Source organism: Anolis carolinensis, chromosome 6 (genome assembly GCF_035594765.1).
Source record: "Anolis carolinensis isolate JA03-04 chromosome 6, rAnoCar3.1.pri, whole genome shotgun sequence".
Classification (NCBI taxonomy): Eukaryota; Metazoa; Chordata; class Lepidosauria; order Squamata; family Dactyloidae; genus Anolis; species Anolis carolinensis.
The window spans coordinates 18,925,687-18,948,962 of NC_085846.1; the positions used below are offsets into that span (position 1 = coordinate 18,925,687).

The 23,276-nt window shown below is 44.1% G+C and overlaps 1 protein-coding gene across 1 annotated transcript in view; it reads left to right on the top strand.

Annotated features, from left to right (window-relative positions):
- The first annotated feature begins 290 nt into the window (after positions 1 to 290).
- Positions 291 to 23,276, top strand: part of paqr4 (progestin and adipoQ receptor family member 4) — a 29,641-nt gene continuing 6,655 nt past the window's right edge. Inside the window, exon 1 of the mRNA XM_003225223.4 lies at positions 291 to 626. Coding sequence (XP_003225271.1) covers positions 461 to 626 — 166 coding nt within the window. The 5' untranslated portion in view covers positions 291 to 460. The remainder of the gene's footprint in view (positions 627 to 23,276) is intronic.

The following is a 23,276-nucleotide window of genomic DNA, read 5'->3' on the forward strand; positions in this document are numbered from 1 at the left end:
GGGTTTATGCAAATGAGGTTAGGAGAGTGGGCGGTGCTTGAGGGGAGGGGAGAAACGGAGAGGGTGACAGGGATTTATGCAAATGAAGAGGAGGCGAGGGCGGGGCTTGAGGGGAGAAGGAGAGGGCGACAGGGATTTATTCAAATGAGGGCGGGGAGTGGGCGAGGCTTGTGGGGAAGGCGGGCGCAGGGATGGGGAAGGAGAGGGGTGACACTGTCATATATTATGCTAATGAGGGCGGTGGGCGGGGCGAGATTGTGAGCTCAGCTCTTGGGCAGGGAGGGGAGGGAGGGGAGGAGGGAGGAGAGGAGGGGTGCTGGAGGGGAAAGCCCGCGGAGGAGCTGCAGCAGCAGGAGCATCAGCAGCAGCAGCAGCGACGGCAGGGGGAAGAGGAAGGCGGAGGATGAAGGCGAAGGGGATGCGGAGCAGCAGCAGCTGACCCCGGGGGGGGAGCCCGGCCATGGCCTTCTTGGGGGGGCCCCGGCTCCTGGACTGGGCCAGCTCCCCCCCTCACCTCCAGTTCAACCGCTTCGTGCTCACCGGATACCGGCCGGTCAGCTCCGGGTCCGGGTGCCTCCGCAGCCTCTTCTACCTGCACAACGAACTGGGCAACATCTACACCCACGGTGAGTTAGAGACCCCCACCACCCCCGGGGCCATCCAGCCCAGCCCATTGGAGGAGAACACCACCCAAGCCCTCCCGACAGATGGCCAAGGAGTTCTCCCGGCATCCCTCAGAATCCATGGCCCATTGTGTCCCTTGAAGAAAGCAAACTAGCCCCACTCCTCAATGGGGCATCCTTCCCCAATATTTCCTATATTTAGACATGGCTATTGGGTTCCCGCTCCGCTTTCTCTTTAATCTAACCCTAACCCAGCTCCTCATCGGGATTGATGGTTTGGTCCCCCTGTTTGTTCATTGTGGTGCCCAGAGGTGGACACAGTATTATTCCAGGTGAGGCCTGACCAAAGCAGAAGAGAGTGAGACCATGATTCCCCTCCATAGACACTCTACTCCTATGGATACAGTCTAGAACAGTGGTTCCCAACCTTTTTTTGACCAGGGACCCCTTTGACCAGAAAACACTCTCCAACATTAGTACCAAAAGGGTTATGAATCAGTTTTTGGTCAACTTTAGGTTTGATTTGGTTATTTGGGGTGCTGATTGGATAGACCACATCAGCTCTAGTTTCTGATACAGAACATATGCCATCCAGTAGTCGCCAACTGCTCACTCACAGAAAACCATATTTATAAATCTAAAGCCTCTGAGAATGCCTGCCATAGATGTGGGCGAAACATCAGGAGAGAATACTTCTAGAACATGGCCATACAGCCCTGAAAACATACAACAACCCTAGAGCTGATGTGATCTATCCAATGCAATTTTCTGATTTAGCATACCAAATAACCCCAGGAACAGGCCTAAAAAACGAAGACACCAAGAAATAAATATAGGTTGGGCTGTGTTATTATCTGTAGTAGTTACGATGAGGCTGCCAACCATATTTTAGTTTTTACGGACCACTGCTGGTCCACAGACCACAGGTTGGGAACCACTGATCTAGAATCACATTGGTTTTTTAAGCTGTCACATTGAAAAGTCCAATGAGCATGGAGCTGTTGTAAGAAAATATCCCAAAGGCCATCTAGTCCAATCCTCGGCTGTGCCAAAGGGTTGTTACCTTGTGTGACCCACAACCCACTTCCCTCCAGTTTCCAAGAACCCCCCTTCTTGCTTCCTTACAAGGCCCTGGTCCGCAACTGCACAACCTATCATCCACGCTCTGGCCCAGAGAAAGGTTCTGGAGTTGTAGGAGTTCTCTCACCACCCTTGTTCTGCGTTTCTGCAGCCGGTCCTGCTACATTTCAACTTCTTCCTGGGTGCATCTACACCAGGCATGGGAAAACTTCAGCCCTCTGGGTGTTTTGGACTTCAGCTCTCACAATTCCTAACAGACTATCAGCCTGACCAAACCAAAATAGAGGACTATGATTTCCCTCCATCTGTTAGGAATTGTGGGAGTTGAAGTCCGAAACACCTGGAGGGCCACAGTTTGCCCATGCCTGACCTACACTGTAGAATGAATGCATCTCAGCACCACTTGAACGGCCATGGCTCTGGCCTATGGAATCATGGGAGCTGGATGTGTACAAAGTCTTTAGTCTTCTCCACCAAAAAGTGCTTGTGTCTCACCAAACTGCATCTCCCATGGTCCCATAGCATTGAGCCATTGCAGTTAAAGTGGTGTTAAGCTGCATGAGTTCTACTGTGTAGATGCACCCCAAGTTGCTGCTAGCAATTATAATATGAAGTCATCATATGTTTCTTGGGGGTTATCAAACTTTGCCGCCTTGGAAAACATGGACCTCCCAAATCAGACCCAAAGTGCAGCTACATCAGACATGGGCAAACCTTGGCCCTCCAGGTGTTTTGGACTTCAACTCCTACAATTCCTAACAGCCTATAGGTTGTTAGGAATTGTGGGAGTTGTAGTCCCAAACACCTGGAGGGGCCAAGTTTGTCCATGCCTGATCTACACTGTTGTTTGGTGAGGCAAAGAAGGCAAGGATCTTGTAAAAGCACAACACGCACGATTCCATGGCATTTCAAGTGCTGTCAACCTGCATTAATTCTACAGTATAGACGCAACCGTGGTTTCCCTCTTCTCTTTGAATATGCCAACACAGATATTCCCTTCTACTTTCCTTCCTTGCAAGCTTGTTTGCACTTCTTGAAACTCAGGGCCTCTTTATTTGATTTCTTGTCGCTAAGAAAGGCAGTTCCATAACAATCAGCAAAGTGCTGTGACTTCTTTATCAGAGTTGGGACAAAGTAGTTGAGCAAAGACTGGCAGTGGAATTGTGTTCCATACTAGGAGACAGAGTTCTCATTCAGGTTTGTATTGAGCATGGTGTTTGTGGCTGAGCTGCTGAGTGTTTTGCAGAGAGGGCCCAAGGTTTGGGAGCAGAGCAGATGCTTGGCATGTTGAAGGCCTCACATCCAGTCCTTGGGTTCAAGAGTTGGTCTCAGTTAGGTGAGGAGGACCTTTGCCTCGAGAATTTTGGACAGTGGGGCCATACAGCTGGTAAACTGGCTGGGATTCCTGGGAGTTGTAGGCCAAAACACCTGGGCACCCATAGGTTGGGAACCACTGACCTATTTGGTCTTCACAACAACCCTGTAAGTCAGGCTGGGAGAGAATAATACCCCACTGATGCATGAAACAATGAGTTTCATGGGCCAGTGATGATTTAAATCTTTATCACTTGAATTTTAGCCCGTAATGGTGTAGATAAGCTTTGAGTTTTTTACCACTTTGTCAGTCTAACAATATTTTGGCTGTTGTGTGTCTTCCAAGTCGTTTACAATGTATGATGACCTATCATGGCAGGATTTCTTCAGAGGGACTTTGCCTTCCTCTGTGGCTGAGAGCATGACATGCCCAAGGTCACCCAATGGTTTCTGTGGGCGAGAGGGGATTCGTATTCTGCCCTCCAGAGCCCTAGTCCAAATGTTCAAACCACTATACAGTATCACTCCGGCCCACTAACGATGTGCTACATGGGATACAAAGGCTCTGAGGAATCGAGGTCTTGGATATGAATTCACAAACGTACCCCTCTTGTTAGATTTTGTTGTTGCTCCAACTGAACCGGAACCAAGCGCATGTGTTTTGAATTTTGCCTCCATTCATCGCTAAGCTTGAGTACCAGTCTTGGCAAAATAGACAATGTGCCTTTATCGTTGGTTCTAGTGAGAATCTGCTCAGCTGGCTTTGCTAGAGTACACTGTGAAAATGCTGGATGGCAAGCCCTCTCCTGGCGCGGATGTGAGGCATTCAATATTTGTGTTTGCTCATCACAACCTCTCTTTTTTTTGCCACAGGGAAGGGAGTCATGAGGCAACGCAAGGCTTCCTGCTCTTTTGTTGTTGTTGTTGAGTATAACCTTGCATATATTACCACAAAAGCCAGTAACCCCTGCTCATTTCCCCACAAATAGCTGTGTGTGCAATGTGGCAATGGGGTTAGCAATGGCACAATCGGATGCTATTGCAAGCATCTTCCTCAAGCAAAGCAGGTTTTGAGTCAAGTGGATGCCTGGAGGGGAGGCAGACTGGGAGGAATGCTGTAGGATATATATTGAAATTCCCCCAAAAGGAAGATATGTAAACAAAAAGAAAGTCTCTTGCCACACTCCGGACTCTACACAGATATATATATATTCTTTCCTTCCCTTACTTAGTTTATCCATACCTCACAACCTCTGAGGATGCCTGCCATAGATGTGGGCGAAACGTCAGGAGAGAATGCTTCTGGAACATGGCCACACAGCCCGAAAGACATACAACAACCCTGTGATCCCGGCCATGAAAGCCTTTGACAACACAAAAAGAAAGTCACTGTGCTGTTGATGTTATTGTGTTGGATTGAATGTAGGAGATCCAGGTTAACTATTGTGTGCCTTCAACTCGTTTCCAACTCATGGTGACCTAAGGCAACAATATCACCAGGTTGTTAGATTTGTTCAGAAAGAGATTTGCCAGTGACATCCTGTGAGGCTGGGAGAGCATCACCTGCCCATGGTCACCCATTGGGTTTCTATGACTGAGTAGAGATTCAAACTCAGACCTCCAGAATCATAGTATAATGATCAAACCACTACATCATTAATCTCTTGAGTCTTTACTGAGTCCTTATATATTCACTTGCTGAAAGTGAGCAAGTCACTGTTCTCAACCCAGCCTACATCACAGGGTTGTTGTGAGGACAAAATGAAGCAGAAGGGAACCTGAGACTTATTTGAGGAAGTCTGGGATATTTGTGCATGAACAAATAAAGTTATTAACAAACGAACAGTGGATCAGGCCAGGAATAATAAGAAATGCTTATTCTGGTATAGGTTTTCTACACATATGTCCAGTGCCAATCCATCCTCAGTGGTGAAGCTAAGTGATTTTGAATGTTTTATTGTGAAGTTGCAATTACAACCATGCAAGCTTGCTCACTAAGAAGTAATTTTATTAATTTGAGACCCGCCAAACAATCTCTTGTTCTGATGCCTTGCCACCTCTCAACCCTTCTTATTACAAAAAGTCTAGTTATAGGTCTAACTCGCAGCCAGAAACCATCCTGAGTCCCTGTGAAGACACCATGTTTATATCCCAGAACCAAACTGGAAGTTGCCATTTTTGGAATTTAGGTTTATTTGGGACTGGTCAGGGTATGAGTGGACACCTTCTGGAATGTTGCCTTTTTTTGAATCATGAAAGAACAAAGAAAATACCATTTGATCATATGCAGAGTGCGTTTTTCTCAGTATTTAGAGACTATCACAGTTATTATATAGCAGGAATTGGGAGGCAGAATATGGTTTCCTGGTGCCTCTTAACATTGCCCCGGAGACTAGGACGTGGAACAATGGCTTCAAGCTACAGGAAAGGAGATTCCACCTGAACATTAGGAAAAACTTTCTAATTGTGTGAGAAAGTTGGTCAGCAGTGGAACTCTCTGCCCCTGAGTGTGGTGGAAGCTCCTTCTTTGGAGGCTTTTAAACAGAAGCTGTATGGCCATCTGTTGGGGTGCTCTGAATGCTGTTTTCCTGCTTCTTGGCAGGGAGTTGGAATGAATGGCCCATGAGGTCTCTTTCAACTTTATGATTCTATGATTCTATGAAATGTTTGGATTCTTCTCCACATATCTCAGAAATAATGGAGAAACATCTTTGTGCAATGGACAACTTGATTTGACTGAAATAATATGGAGAGTTAATAGGGAGAGAGTTAGACCCAGTGATGTGCTTGCAGTTGTAGCTGAAGGAAGTTGGGAAGTTTCTCCTTCAAGTGTTGTCATGAGCCAACTAATAAACCGGTTTTCCTTCTAAGGCTAGTGCTCATTTCCCATGCACACAGTGGTTCCTCCCTTGACTGTCCAGAAATAAACAAGTTTCTGGTTGTGGCTTGTCCTGAATGAGGGAGGGAGCAACACCTGGGAACAGTCATTCTTTGGATTGCAATTCCTAGAATTCCCCAGGAATTATTTGGGGTTCCAATCTAGAAACCCAAGGGTTCTTTGGAGTTCTGATCTGGAATGCAATGAGTTCTTTGGAGTTCTAATCTAGAATCCAGGACTTGTTTTGGAGTTCTAATCTAGAATCTGATGTGTCCTTTGGAGTTTTAATACTTTTTGTAAAATATGGGAAAGCGTAAATGCTACCATGAACGTAGTTTTAAGGCAACCATTGCCCATTGGGTAAAAGCGGATGGCAGAATCTGTTGCAAACCTAGCTGTTGAAATTGATTTCTTAAAAGCCTGAAATCCAAATGCTTGTGACTGTTAGGACATGTCCTACCTCAATGTTCTTCTTTTCTTGGTCAAGGTCTTCTGAAGAAGTAACTCAGTTCTGGAGATACTTTAGAGCAGTGTTCTTCAAATTCTGGTCTTCCAGGTGTTTGGGACTGAAGCTCCCAGAATCGATGATCATTAGATCTATGATTAGAGCTTCAGACTCACTTCTTTAGAGTGTTTAGATATAACCAGAATCTTGGTTGCACCCAATGTTGCCTCTATAGGCTTTCTATGACAGAGGTAGGAATTGCCCTCCAGATGTTGTTAGACTGCATGTTCTAGCAAACCATAGTGGTGAAAAATGCTGGGAGTTGTATTTCACTAATATCTGGATGAACATACAATATCTGCTTTAGTATCTCAAATACTGCTGCTTCCTGAGATTCACTCCCTTGGATAGGTCTGATGTGTGTATAGCTATCCAGACATGGTTAGACTCCAACTCCCAGCAGTCTTAGTCCCTAGCTAGCAAGATGAATGATGAGGGAATTGCAGTCCAGAAGCATCAGGAGAGCTCCATGGTTCCCATAGTGCAGGCATGAGCAAACTTGGGCCCTCCAGGTGTTTTGGATTTCAACTCCCACAATAGGCTCTTAGGAATTGTGGGAGTTGAAGTCCAAAACACCCGGAGGGCCCAAGTTTGCCCATGACTGCCATAGTGCCATTGGGCCTTATGTGTTCATAGTAAGTGTGTTGCCATTGGATTATGGATTGTGTTGTGTCTATAGTATATCTTGAGAAGGCTTATGGTTTGCATTCTCTACTACTAATATCAGTAATGTTGCTAGGTTTTAAAAACATCAATACAGGACAGTTGAAATTTTTGACATGCAAGTTTGACACTCAGAAACTAGTTATTAGCAAGTTTGTATTCTGATGAAATACAGAGCCAAGTGTTTTTCTTTAACATTGTTATCCTCCGCTGTAAATTACATCATATACACACTTCTGTCTATATGAATGGCCCATGGACCAAAATATGGGATTTGCAGGGAGCATCTTGCTTTGTCTGTAGGGAAAAAAGAGAAAGAGGAAAAGAGGAAAAGCTTTCTAACCCTCAAATCGGGGACTTCAATTCTAATAAGAAACAATTGCCATCCCTCTGAGGAGCAAGCTTTCCAACCTTGAAACAAGGAATACCTCTTGTAATATCAGGCAATGCCAAATATGGGGCAATAAACAGACAAAGGTCATTGTGTGGATCATGATGTTCTAATGAAATATCAAGCTTAGCTGCGTGTTTCTCTGTAACATCAGCATATTATCTCCATCCATAAATTACACGATGCACTTGTTTCTATCTTTATGAATGGCCCGAAAGAATGGGATTTGCAGGGAGCATTGTGCTTAGTCTGTAAAAAATGGTTCCCAAACATCAAATAAGGGACTTCCGTTAAAGGACAACTGCCAACCTTATAAGGAACAAGCTTTCCAACCTTTGAACAAGGACTATCCTTTATAATGTCTGACAACTACTAAATATGGGGCAATAAACAAGCAAAGGTCATTGTGTGGGCCATGAACTCCCCCCTGGGATTGTTGTGATGGATCTCTCTTGTTGTGTGCTTGTGTGGGTGTGAATGCCAGAGTAAATTTAATAAGGATCTGTTTAAATAAGCAAACTTCCTTGTACTGGGTAAGCACTATATCTCTTTAATACCAGTATTTAAAAACACTAAAATCAGGACAATAAATAAAGAAATCAGGAGAAAACTAGACGTGAATCAATCAGGACCAGCTAATACCTCTCAACAAAGGATTCCCCCAGGCAGGAATTAACCAGGCCTTGAAGCTGCATGGCCATTACATGCTAATCAACATTCACATTTTCCTCCAACAGACAAGAGTTCTTTCTCCCACTCTGGACCTTCCACAGATATATAAATCTCCCTTTTTTAGTTTCCAATATACCTCACAACCTCTGAGGATGCCTGCCATAGATGTTGGTGAAACATCAGGAGAGAATGCTTCAGGAACATGACCATACAGCCCGGAAAACTCACAGCAACCCACTATATCTCTTGCTTGTTCAAGGGGTATATTTGAAACCATAAGGTCTAGACACCTGCTTATTTTAAAAAAAAAATGAAAATTGCAACTTTCAGAAAATTACCATATATACTCATGTATAAGCCAAGGGCAGATTTGGGGGCCAAAATTATGGATTTTGGTAGGACTCATGAATAAGCCAAGAATCATTCAATGAAGAGAGCAAAGCACTGGTGCTTCTATTTTCATAAGAGTTAACATACCCATTGATAAGTTGGCATAGGCTTTTTGGGTTGAATTTAAAATTTCTAGATGCTATATTACACAAGTATATAGGGGTAGATTGTGTCCTTCTGTGCCCCTCACTTCAACAGAGAGCCCATACACATGACCCGTCCCAGGCAGTATCCTTCTCCAATATCTAGCTTTTGCTCTTTGCTCCTATGCACAAGTCAACAACAGCCGTGAAGGAGAGAATTGTTCTCTTCCCGCTGGTGTCAAATGAGGGCAAAGAGCATTGGGGAAAATAGTGGAGCAATTTTCATTGTGTAAAGTATTGAAGGGCGGGTTGTAGGAGAGGCCCAGAATTTGTTGGCCAACCCAGCTCCACTGCTTTGAATTATATTTACACACCATGAAGGTTCAAAGCAAGGAATCCAAGGAGAGGAATGGCTGGCCTAGAGATGTGTGGGTGTTTAATGGATCAATATTCCTCAGGGAGCCCAGGCTCCTAGTTGTTTTTCTTCCTCTGGCTGAGAGTGGAGAAAAGCCTTGGGTTAGAGCTATAAATGTCTAATTCCTAAACCATGGGGAATTATTTCTGGGTGGAAATATATCCAGGGGTTTCTCTGTTTCTGCAGTGGAATCTCTGCAATGGTATAAACCAGGCATGGGCAAACTTCGGCCCTCCGGGTTGGCTATTAAGAATTGTGGGAGTTGACGTTCAAAACACCGGGAGAGCTGAAGTTTGCCCATGCCTGGTATTAAACGTTTCAAGGATCCAGTGTAGTGTAGTGGTTTGCATATTGGACTACAGCTCTGGAGACCAGTGTTTGAATCCTTGTTTGGCCCTGGAAACTTGCTGGGTGACCTCAGGCGAGTCACATGCACTCAGCCTCAGAAAATCCTTTTATTGGTTTGCCATAAGTCAAAAATGATTTGAGGGCACACAGCAGAGAAGTCAGGGATCCATGAGGTGTTAGCTAGATCTGTGAAACTTACCCATTGACCTACATGCTTTGCACACAGCACCCTGGAGCATGTTTTTGAGTCATTTATCATCCTTGCCCAAGAGAATTGGGCTAGGTTTGAAGTGGTTTTAAAACTGCTGGATTAAGGGACACCATTTGGGCAATGTCAACACTAGAGTTGGTGTCACTCAGTGCGATAACTCATGGGTTCACCTCGAATCGCTCCTCCAGAACCACCATCGCTGTATTTCCTACATGGACTCCATCATTATCTGCCTCAAGTTGGGTAGGCCCTTCTTCCTGCCAAGTCCTCAATGCTGCTTGCAGCCAGGTCTCCTGGAATCCATCACAATTTTTTCCTCTTGGCCCATAAGGCTCCTTGGCTGTTGTGAGCATTTATTCCTGTCAAGAAGGAGTGGAAGGGATGACTGGAAAAGAGCGTGTAGGAGGAAGAAGGGATTCCAACAGATCCTCCACAGTGGACAGTCATTATAGACAGTCATTTTGGTGTCATCCCCACCCACGGAGTCACCCGGTGTGACCTTTCGCCCTTTGTTGACACCATTGTTTTATAGTGTGTCTGTGTTTTGTGTGTGTGTGTAGAGCACCGAGTCCTTCAAAACTGGAGATATTTGCTTAGACAAAACCATGAGCCAAGGTGTTGTTAGACTTGTGATCTGCTGATCCAAGTGGAATTTTGTGCATGAGTTTGTGAATGTGTTTGCTTATACTGGTTTCCCAGGAGAATTGCTTTGGAGAAACTGATTAGTTTGGCAATGAGGACAGGGTGGGGATCTCTAGGGAGCGGCACATACCAGGCACCTGGGACCTGCCTGGCGGCATGGGTCCCAGGGGCTGGGTCCAAAGGAAACAGTTTCGGAGCTGGGAGTTTGAGGATGAATAGGATTGTCAAAAACTGCTGTGGTTGCGCTAGCTAAAGGTCAATCAAGTCGAAGCTTTTCCTGATCTGGTCATTCTGATTGGTGAATTCTACAAATTATACTCCAAAAATTCATTTTTCCACAATCTAGTCCTGCTCCAATATTTCCTAACAGCTGGTACTGGCTGGGATTTCTGGGAGCTGAAGTCCAAAACACCTGGAGGCCCAAAGGGTGGGAACCATTGAGCTAGTCCATGATTTTGTGGTTAAATCAAAGCCTCTGGGATGCTCAAAAGCAAAAGTGAACCAGCCATTCTTTGTTTTGTCCCTGTGACTCTCATCCTCTTAGGTATACTTCCCTTACATATGAGTGCAGTTAACTATTGTGTCAAGCAGCTGTTGTATGTGTGGTGCTTTTTTTACTTTAGTGATACTTTATGTTCCAGTTGGCCATAGAATCACATTGGAGGACCTAGTGATTCCTTGAGATAACATTTTAATCAAATCCACAAATAATCAAAATCACAAAAGGCAAAATGTGGAGGGCTGACTCTAAGTGCATTTGTATCTTGCCTTTCTGCATATGACTCTATTCTCCCTACTTTATATTCACAACAAGCCTGTGAAGGAGATCAGACCGAGATAGAATGCTTGGCTTGCGTTTTTCTTGTGAATTTTGTAGCCCAGTGGAGATTTGGCTTTCCCGTGTCCTGGTCCAGCACTCTGCCCATTATACCTCAGTGCCACTTCCAGGTCTAAAATTATCTCATTGGAAAATGGTCTGAGTTAAGTATACAGCAGATCTGGAGCATCCATGGGAGCTTTTGCTCTGCTTCAGGCGTGCTTGATTTTCTCTCCTCACAGAACCCAGGAATCCTGCTGTGAATTGCCTTTCCAGTTCCCTGGGGTTAAGCGCCCTTGATCCTGGCTAATCCAGGCACAAAGCGAGAATGTGTCAGAATCATTTCTATTCTCCCGGCTCTCCATTAAGAACTGGAGGTAGAGACCTTTCATGGAGTCATGGTGCAGAGGATTAGAAAGACCTGCCCAGGGAACTGCTTATTTTTAATGTTTAATGCCTTCCCCCCAAGTATTCTGAAAGACACAAGTGGCTGGGATGCTCCCTGAGGTGAGAGATACAAACATCATCCACCACAAACCAGGGGCCTTGTCTCCTTCCTCTTGGAAACCCATATTGGTTCTTTTGGCCTCAGTTTGCTTTCAAGAACTGTAGTAATGGGCTTTTGTATCTCATGGTGCCATGCGATCAAGCCTTTGCATCAGACATCCAGAGTCTTTATTGAGTTGAACGGTCAAGAGAGACCAACAAAGGCAAAAGTAATGGATTTCAATTTTTTTCCAGGATGTTAGGTAGGTGTTTGACATACTGATCTGAATTTGACTAAGCCATCAGCAACTGAAAGATAATTCCAACCAGAGTGTGATTTTTGAAAGGAGAGCCAAATGAAGGGGAAAGGAAGTCAAATGAAAGTCATCCCCTTTAGAGTCAGAAACAACTTTCCAGCATGTAAGAACAAAGCACAAGATTTCTAGCATTGTGCTGTGACTTAGAGCTCAAAAAGTGGGTTGGGAGTGAATCTAGAAATTTCTAGAGCAGATATGAGTTCTAGATGTTAATGGTGGTCATGTTGTACTCTGCAGTACTAGAAATTGGGGAGTAAGGCTCTCATTTTGTCTCCCAGGAACAGCATCCCTGATTCTACCTAGTGTTGAACTGACAGAGTTCCTCTAAACCAGTGGTTCTCAATCTGTGAGTCCCCAGGTGTTTTGGCCTACAACTCCCAGAGATCCCAGCCCAGTTTACCAGCTGTTAGGATTTCTGGGAGTTGAAGGCCAAAACATCTGGGGACCCACAGATCGAGAACCACTGCTCTAAACTCTTCCTTCCACTTGGTTTATGTTAACAGTTATGTAAAAGGCAAGAGTTCAGTCTGCATGGCTATGCTTCATTTCTATTTTCCGATAAAGGTTTTATATATTTTTGCATGTCAATGTTTTTGGTAACCTGCATACTTGTTGGCATAAAGCCATGAAGTACCTTTGGTTAAGTGTGTAAGGGGGGGGGGGGTTGTATTAAGTAACTTAGTATTCCACATTTATGGATTTAATTATAGGTTGAGCATCTCTTACCCAGAAATCCACAATTCTCCAAAATTATTTATTTATTTATTTCCAATATTTCTATCTCACCCGAAGGGACTCAGGGCGGCGTACAATTGGCAACAATTCAATGCCGACACATCATTAAAACAAACAGCATATAAAATCTATTACAAATAGTTAAATACAGTATAAAATATAAAACATATGGTTAAAATCCGTTCATCCAATATCCTCGTGCTTTATCCATACATCAGTCTGGGTCGTCTTTGTCATTTATTCGTTAAAAGTCTGACCACATAGCCATGTTTTTAAGGCTTTTCTAAAACTCAAAAGTGTTGGGGCTTGCCGTATATCTTTGGGGAGGGTGTTCCACACCTGGGGAGCCACCACCGAGAAGGCCCTGTCCCTCATTCCCACCAGGAGGCAGGCGGGACCGAGAGCAGGGCCTCACCAGATGACCTTAGGGATCTTCCTGGCTCATAGGAAGAGATACGTTCGGACTTATCCACATGGATGACTGAGATAGCAATATTTTTGCTTTCTGATGGTTCAGTATACACAGACTTTGTTTTGTGCTCAAGATTATTTTTAAAACTGCATAAAATTACCCTTAGGCAATGTGTATAAGGTGTATATGAAGCATAAATGAATGTTGTGTTTAGACTTAGGTCTCTTTTCTTTCGTATCTCATTATGTGCAAATGCAGATATTCCAAAATCCAAAACACTTCTGGTCCCAAACATTTCAGGTAAGGGGTGCTCAAATTCATGAGTTTGATTAATATGTTTTGATTACTGAGTCACTCTGGAGGACCTAGAGATCCTTAGAGAGGTGTTCTCCCAGGTAAAACGCTTGGGTTATTGTTTGTAATTTTGCGCTTCTGATTCCAGCAAAAATGCAGGGCCTACTGTAAATAAATGTAGGGAAAGCAACTTTGTTTGCTTGTGTTATCTGACCTCTTCTGCTACGTATTGGAATTAGTCTACGTGCATTAACAAGATGCTGCGTGGAGCGCTTAAGTCATTTTTCCTGACAGTCTTACTCAGCATCTCTAAGTCCTCTTTTCTGGCTTCACTGGAGATTGTACACCTGTGTTTTGGGTTTATCTTCCCAGCTGTAAAGTCTAGATGCCTGTTATTGTTGTAATATGTGCAGTTCTGAATTTTTTTTGCAAGTACATCCAAATATTGTACTTGCATAGTATGTTTGTTTCTCTTACCCTATTTATCACATGCTTTCTCCAAAAAAGCACTTGCTATCCACATTCCCCATTTTATTATTGTAGCTTGGGCTGGAACAGTGTCTTGCCTTGGTTCACAAAATAGCCTCTGTGGCTGAGTGGAGTTAGGAGTGTGAATACAAGTATATTTCGTACAACAGGCATGGACAAACTTGGGCCCTCCAGGTGTTTTGGACTTCAACTCCCACAATTTCTAACAGCCAGTATGGCATGGCTATTGGAGTGAATTCAACAGAAAGTGAAGTTTTGTGGTGCAGATGGGAATTTGGGACGTTTCGCATTGCATTGGGGGAACTGGCCACGGTATCCTCACTCAGTTGGAAGGGAGGCAGCTGCTTGAGTAATGTGAGCTGTTCCGGATTTCTTGACCTTGCGGACATATGGGTGGCTAAGAGGTAGAACAAGGACACTGGGCTGAGCTTCTGCCCTCATGTAACTAAAAGTCAGGCTGGACTCTTTCCTTCTTTTGGGTTTGAGGATGCCATTGAAATAGTGTGAGTGAAGCAACACCTTCAAAATCCCAGACTACTCCAGCTCTGAGTCCTTTAAACTGAGCTCTTAGCTTTCTTTCTTGTCGCATGTGATAGGTCCCTTGTTCAGGGCCTCCAGTCACTCATCTTGGTCTTCTACCCAGGCTTAGATACCTGGGCCTCAAGGTGACCACTGTTCCTGGACAAGTAGCTGTGTTGATTTATATTAATCTGTGCGCCGTCGTCCATGTTAATTTTCAATTTAACACATCCACACAGAGGAGCAGAAAATAAAAACAGTAAAGACATATCGTACCGGGTAAAAATAAAAATCTAGGATTATGCAGTTTCCTTACACGGTACATTGTAACAATTTGGCTTTGAACATAGAACACTTTGCCCTAAAAGCTTTTCACCCTCTCAGCTCCAAAACCCCTTCTATTTATGTCCTCCTCTTCTTTCTTCCTTACTGGCCCAGTCTCATTTCTAACCGTTACTGGCCTTGTTTACATATATTTGTCCTCCCATAAGCCTCCCTATAGCATTCTGTGAACTGTGATTGACTGCTTCTGTCCAGGCGTTCTCAGTGTCTTGTATCACAATGCATATTGCTCAAATGAGAGAAACTATGTTTTTGCTCTCCTTATACAGATGGAGCCCCCGGTGGCGCAGCGGATTAAACTGCTGAGCTGCTGAACTTGCTGACTGAAAGGTCAGCGATTAGAATCCGGGGAGCAGGATGAGCTCCCACTGTTAGCACCAGCTTCTGCCAACCTAGCAGTTCGAAATCATGCAAATGTGAGTAGATCGAGAGGTACTGCTCTGTCGGGGGGAAGGTAACGGCGCTCCATGCAATCATGCCAGACACATAATTTCGGAGGTGTTTACAGACAACACTGGCTCTTTGGTTTAGAAATGGAAATGAGCACCAACCCCCAGAGTCAGACACGACTACACTTAATGTCAGGGGAAAACCTATACCTTTACCTATACAGATGTGAAAACTGACACAGAGGGGCTGAAATTCAGCCAGGACCTTGGGATGGAAACCATATAGATTTCAACAGCTATTGAAATTAAAAGCTATTCATCTTGCCTTTCATTATTTTTCATGGCATCTATCTATCTATCTCTATCTCTATCTATCTGTATTTACATACATATACATACCATTGCGGATTTGATTAACATCTAAGAATCTCTAGATACTCCAGTGCAACTGTATGATTAACCTCCATCAGAAATTGGCCATAGAATTGTGTTGGAGGACCTCAAGATTCCTAGGGAGAAATGTTCCCTTTAGTTATATAGTCGAAGGTTTTCATGGTCGGAATCACTGGCTTGCTGTGAGTTTTCCAGGATTTATGGCCAGAAGCATTCTCTCCTGACATTTTGCCCACATCTATGGCAAGCATCCTCAGAGATTGTGAGGTCTGTTGGAAACTAGGCAAGGGGGAATTTATATATCTGTGGAATGTCCAGGGTGGGAGAAAGAACTCTTGTCTTGAGGCAAGTGTGCATGTTGCAATTGGCCAGCTTGATTAGCATTGAGTGGCCTTGCAGCTTCAAAGCCTGACTGCTTCCTGCCTGGGGGAATCCTTTGTTGGGCGGTATTAGCTGGCTCTGATTATTTCCTGTCTGGAATTTCCCTATTTTTTAGTGTTGTTCTTTACTTACTGTCCTGATTTTAGAGTTTTTTAAATACTGGTAGTCAGATTTTGTTCATTTTCATGGTTTCTGCTTTTCTGTTGAAATTGTCCACATGCTTGTCAATGCTAATCAAGCTGCAACATTCATACTTGCCTCAGGCAGACAAGAATTCTTCCTCCCACCCTGGACATTCCATAGATATATAAACCCCACTTGCCTAGTTTCCAACACACTTTACAGCCTCTGAGGATGCCTGCCATAGATGTGGGCAAAACATCAGGAGAGAATGCTTCTGGAATATGTCCATACAGCCTGGAAACTCACAGCAACCTGAAAAATATAGTGTGTTTTTATTTTCATTTTTTCCTTTTTTGCAGGGATCCTGTGCCTTCAACACTATTGTAGAAGGTCCTACTGTATATATATTTAAATAGTATAAAATCTCCAAAATACGGTGAAAGTGATGAGAGCTCTGCCTGATGAAATTAAATAATCACAGCCTGAAAATGAATAAAAAATAGGTCAACAGTAGCTAAGAGAAGATCAATATTAATTGCACTTCAAGGCTCAAGAGAATAAGACTGACTTAACTTGGTGTCTGGTAAAATCTGATTCCAGGGAATGTGTTGGAGAAAGGACTGTTCTGGGGGGGTCGGGGGGGGGGGAGGAGATTGTCACCAGAGAGGAAGTCTTATCACTGATAGCAGCAAAGCCTCTGGAGCTCAAAAGAGCAGTTCTGAAATGTGTTAAATACGTCCATCATTGTGTTTCTGATAGGCCAAATGATCCCGAGAAGCCTGTGAAATAGGTCATGCTGGAGAATGATAGGCATTGCCTCCCATCTGACAATCTATAATAGACTTCTTCTGAATATAGAAGGTTCATTATTGTACCTGAATGCAATGGATAAGGCATTGATTTTATTCCCTGATCTATTCTTTTTAATACCATCTCAGCCTCTGCTGCATCTTGTGGTCATTACCAAGGAAGAAAAATACTCTTGGGTTGATCATCTGTGATCAGGAGGCCACCATATACTCTTGCTTTGGCTCTGTAGTTCCACACGGAGGAGCATCAAGAGGGGAACATGTTCTGCCCTCATCTGGCCTTTCAATGCTCTGTATGAAGCACCTTTCCTCCCCTTTCCTCCCTTGGGGCGTCCTCCCACTTTCTATTCATCCTGTAACTGTTTTTTATTTAGCTCCTTCCAGACGGCTAATGATGTGATCCTATTATAGGCTCAGCTCTTTCTTCTCACCCTCTTTTCTCCTCCCTCCCTAGTGCCTCTAGTCAGGGGGGCTAACATCATGGGACACACCCCTGCCCCTAGGAAGGGGGGCAGATCTTGTCCTAGATATCCTGAAATAGCAACTCCGGCTGTAAGTGGCTTACATTTTAGCAGCTGATCATGGAAGTGACAAAAAGCTGGACTGAACTCCATGCAATTGGTGAGGTCTTGGATGTTTAAATAAAGAAACATAGATTTGCATTTGTGCACCTATCCGAGTTGTTCTCTTGGACTACAAGTCCCAGAATCCTTCAGGCAGCATTCTGGCTGGAAGACTCTTAAGAGTTGTAATCCAAGAGAGCTGATGTAGTGGTTTGATTTGAGTTGGACGAAGACACTGAAAGACCAAGGCTTGAATCCTTGCTTGGCTATGCAAACCCATTGGATGACCTTGGGCAGGTCATGCTCTCTCAGCCACAGAGAAAGCCAAAAGTAATCTCCCAGTGTGCATTTTGTTTTGTGTCAGGACCAACTTGAGTCGATTCTGGAGTGAGAGAATTGGCCGTCTGCAAGGACGTTGCCCAGGAGACGCCCGGATGTTTTGATGTTTTTACCATCCTTGTGGGAGGCTTCTGTCATGTCCCCGCATGGAGCTGGAGCTGATAGAGGGAGCTCATCCACACTTTCCCCGGGTGGGATTCGAACCTGGCAGCTTTCAGGTCAGCAACCCAACCTTCAAGTCACTTATTTTGCAAATAAAACCCTGTGATAGGGTTTCTGTAAGTCAGAAGTTTCTTGAAGCAAACAGCAAAATAACTTTTTTCAAAATGTGATTAATAATAACAACAACAACAACAAACTTTATTTGTATACTGCTCTGTCTCCTTGAAGGGACTTAGGGCAGTTTCCAACATATAAGGCAAACATTCAATTGCCGGAAAGAAAACTGTAGAGACAATACATCAAAATAGACACATTCAACTATATAACACAACCTAGTTAATTTTACAATCAGAATATCATGCTAAAATACCAAAAACCTGTTAAAACACACTAAAAGTAAAAATAAACTATTTTATTGTAGCTCCATCAGTAAAAGGTTCAACAAACCAATGACCAAAATTACAAGTGATTACTTGTCCCCACCATGGATGTCTAAAGTGGTGATTTGGACTGAAACCCAGAACAAACTAATCTTAGAAGACCTATCCAAGAATATGAAACCTATTTTGGAGAAAGTGTTCAGCACCTCGGTTAGCTCCTTTACTGTTCAGACCAAAACCCCCAAATAGATTTACCACCCCACTAACCTGGGAATTACCACTGCAACAGATATGTAATGTCTCTATGCCAGAAGACAGAAGAGCAGTGGGAAATGTGGCTTGTCCTCCACCCCTTTGAGGTTGCCTCTTGGAAAACAGATCTGAAAAAATATTACTGCATACAGTGATATGTGCTATATTTAAATGAGAATGATAGAAGTTTGGTCCTTATCTCAATTTGAGGCTGATGTATGATACAGTGATGTATGAGATGTGAGGCAGACTCCTCTCGGTGGGTCTGAGATCCCAGAAGTGATCCCAAACTGCTGGCTCTATATGGGGTATTTTCCCTTTCTTGCCTGAGATTTCTGGCTCGGAGCATGAAATCATGACTGTTTAATATTACACCATCCGGATGCTTCCGGGTCAGATATCTGATCCACAACACGTCCCAGGAGAGGACGGCAAGGCCGAGATTGTGCTTGTGTGACAGCTCTGCAAACAGCCAAGGCAGAAAACTGAGAACAGGAAAGGCAGGCGTGAACAGCTTCTCTCCCTCTCTCTTTCTTTCTGATTGAAGAAAACAAGAATGCCATTGAAGACCTCTGGTCAGCTGCTTTCTCTCTATGCCGGAAGACAGAAGAGCAGTGGGAAATGCGGCTTCTGTCCTCCACCCCTTTGAGGTTGTAGAAGTCCTGTGTGCCCTGTCCTTTCTGATGTGTGGCAAAAGTGTGTGACGGAAAGCCAAAACAAGAGTTGACCCACAAGTGAGGGTTCTGGACGAGTGTGGGCAGATTGGCAGATCTTCATCCTGCCAGGAATTGAGCAGTATGACCCTGGATTGTGGGAAGTTTGGGAAATGTACAGCTTGGATTACAGCTCTCAGAATCCCTCAGCCAGCAAAGCCACTGGGAGATGGAGTGATCACAACTAATTTTTTCCAACTCTGATTTTTGTAAATCTAAGATATATGTTTATGTATAAGTTGGCCTCGTGTTTACACTGAGAGCAGATTTGGAGGTCAATATTATGGCTAAGTTGAGGGTTGTTCTACACAGAGAGGAATGTATCAATGTAATAAATGGCACCATGGCAGAAAAAAAACATTAAGTTCTTTCAGGATGGATTTAGCTCTTGCCTTTTGCCACTTTACTCTGAGAATTTGTGGATTTGCTTCTCACTGTCCCATTGAACCTACACTTTCTATAGAAATAGAAGAAACTTTGGTGCTGTGTTTCCCCTTCTGACCTGGCTAATAGTGATGAATAATGGTGATAATAGTCCATCAACATTTGTAGGTTGAAGTTGCTCCACCTGCTATATAACACATTCACAGTCCTAGGGACTAGAAATTTGCTTTGAAAAAAGTAGGGGTTCTTAGTGAGCTGATTTTTGCACCAAAATCCATATTTTGTAGCATAGTTAAAGAGTCTTCATTGCTCCAACAATTACCCTTCTAAGCTTGCAAGTATTTCCACTTATCCTTTTACAATGTACGGAACTAAGTATTTCATAAACTTGTCTTGTGCTTCGGACTCCTTCGTGGGTCTTCAGCCTCTTGGTCTTCGATGCCCTCTTCTCAAGACCCGGAAAAGACCATTTCCTTTCTATCCCTCTGGCGAGTAGAGTGACGATAGGAAGAAAGCAGACATTGCTTACCTTTCAGCTGGCATCCAACATATTTTCCTGCATGATTGAAAAAATCCTCTCCATGGAGTTTGGTGCACAAAGTTCTTTAAAGGGTTTGGCTGCATTTTGGAGACGTTTGCTACTGTGCAGCTGGTGCTTAGGGTCCACAATCTCTGCTGTCAGCAGTATGCGCAGTTGGGCTTTATTTGCTGACAACGCTTCCCCATTGTCCTTGGCGCTGTCATCCTGTCAGGTGAAGTTTCTGGAAACCAGTAAAAGTTTGGGTGGATAACACACCAGCAGGTCTGTTTGACGAAGCACCAGATGGGGATTTGTTTAAGATAACTGTTGCCCACTTTCACCTTGTAAGGCTGCCGGGATGGAGAACCATTGGACCTCTAAATGTTTGGGGCTGCAGCTTGCATAATACTTTACCAGACATGATCTGGTGGCAGTTGGAAGCCAAAGACTCCTCACTTTTCTTGTGGATGCTGTTTCTTAGCCCTATGAGCCCAGGTTCTTGTATTTCAGACCCCCCAGTCTCCTCTGAGTGAGGTGTGAAATCAAAAGCCATGCTTGGCCATCATTCTCCTGGTATTCTCAGGGAGGCCTTGGAAGTTGTCTAGAACCACTACTAGTGACTATTTCCCCCTTCCAAGTGCTGAACTAGAATTCCCATTGTTGCCAGTGGAGAGTGCTGATGCGGACAGTCATGAGCTAGACAAATCAATCATCTGACCTAATATAAATTAGGTACCTCTTTTCATCCGGAAAGCTTGGAAAACGTACCTTATTGCACTATAACTTTCTAAACCCTGCAGACAGCCATGTTTTTCCAGTCCAGTGCTCACCCTAGGTATTAAACTACAGTTCCCATCATAACTAGTAGGAGATGGTAGTGCAGATAATCCTGAGCTAGATGGACCAATAATCTGACCTGATATAAAACAGATATCTATTCTCAGCACAGTTTGGAAAAATTACCTTATTGCACTACTATTTCATAAACTCTGCAGACAGCAGACATGCTTCCCCCAGCCCCGTGCTCACCATAGCTACTGGACTGCAGCTCCCATTGTCACCAGTAGGAGATGCTGGAGTGGATGGACCTGAGTTAGATGGACCAGCCAACTGATTTAATCGAAGACAGCCATAGGAGCTGCAGTGGCACAATGGGTTAAACCCTTGTGCCGACTGGACTGCTGGCCTTAAGGTTGGGTTGCTGACCTGAAGGTTGCCGGTTCGAATCCATGAGACAGGGTGAGCTCCTGCCTGTCAGCTTTAGCTTGCGGGGACATGAGAGAAGCCTGCTAGCAGGATGGTAACACTTCCAGCCGTCCCCTGGGCAACGTTTCTGTAGACAGCCAATTCTCTCACACCAGAAGCGACTTGCAGTTTGTTCTCAAGTCACTTCTGACATGATAAAAAAAATGTGGAGACCAAAATCCACTGCTTGTAGTAATATGAAAATAACCAAATAAACTCAATGTATATATTACAATAACATATATCCAAAAAACAGGACTGTTCCAATCGCATAGAAGTAGAAACCAGCGGTTCTTCTCTTGAAGTATAAAGCCAAGTTGGGAAATTGTGCCCCAATAAATTAGTTTTCCACTTTGTTATTAATGTGGGATTAAGGTTACATGTTCTATTACTTGATCCTGGAAGTAGGCCTCTTTCTCATGAAGATAACCATTGCAATATAGTGGCTTCCATGTGGATCTAGGACTCTGGAAGACCAGTGTTTGAATCCCTGCTCAGCTATATAGTCTGACTGGGTAACCTTGAGCAAGTCACAATATTATTTCCTGGAGGAAGAAAATGGCAAACCTCCACTGAAGAAACCTTGTGAAGAAAACGCTAGTATGGGGCTGCCATAAATCAAAGTTAACTTCAAGGCATATAACAATAACAGTAAAGCTTGTCACAGATGCAAATAATCTTCAAGAAAAATAACTATACAAACAGGGGATTTGGGAGTGTTGTGGCCTTCCAAAAGTAAAACTTCCCAGTCCTGCTGTAGAGCAATAAGTAGCAACCACTGACTGTTCTCCCACTTTTTTCTTCTCTTACAGAAAGGCTGTGTTTTTTAATGTGCTTTGAAAGAGACAAAGCTTTTCCTGACAAAATAAATGCCGTAATTGAGCTAGTTAGGGATGCTGGCTGGGACTTCATCAACTGAATTGCTGTGTGCTGTGAAGCTGTTAAAAGACACGGGAGGCCTGCCTGGTGGGTGGGAATGCCAGCGGGGTGGACGGGGTGGCCCTAGATGCCATCTGGAGCTTTGGGTGAGGTGAGAGGCTCCCCTGGGCTGGGCGGCTGACGCAGTCCCCTGCAGAGTCTCTCCTGTTTCCCTCTCATGCCTCTCAAGGAGAATTTCTGGCCTCTTAATGAACTCCAAGGGGCGTGTTTATCACATTTCTAATTGAGACCTGGCTTCAGGCAGCCGCAATTAGCACAGTAATTGGGCTCAGGGAGACCTGATCTGTTTGTGTAAATCTGTAACCCCCCAGAGAAATGGAAGTGTGTGGAGGGCAAGAAAAGGGGTGCAGAGGGCAAGAAAAGGCTGAACAGGGATAGATGTGTGTGTGATATCAGGGTGACTAGTTTTGGGAGAAGTAGAAATCTAGTTATTGTATTCTTGCTACTTTTACTACCACCACCCTTCTTCTTACTTGCTCAGGAATCAGCATAAGTGATTGTGGGGTACAGCTCCCATTGTCAGACTGAGGAGACCTCTGCCTTCGAAGATTTCAAACTAGAACTCCCAACACCACAGAGCACTGGCAATACTGAATGAGACTTGGATGTTCTAGTGTTCAAAGTGACATAGGAGACTCAGGGTTGTGAATTCCTTAACTGAATCCATCCACCTGTGATGTGAGCTTCTTTTTTCACTGCTTTCAACTTGATCATGCATTACAGGGAGCCTCCGGTGGCGCAGCGGATTAAACTGCTGAGCTTCTGACTTGCTGATGGAAAAGTCAGTGGTTCAAATCCAGGGAGCAGGGTGAGCTCCCATTGTTAGCTCCAGGTTCTGCCAACCTAGCAGTTCAAAAACATGCAGATTTGAATAGATCAATAGGTACTGCTCCAGCAGGAAAGTAACGGCACTTCATGTAGTCATGTCAGCCACATGACCTTGGAGGTGTCTACGGACAAGGTGTCTCCTCAGCTTAGAAATAGAGACGAGCACCGACCCGCAGAGTTGAACATGACTTGACTTCATGTCAGGGGAAAATCTTTACCGTTACCCTTAC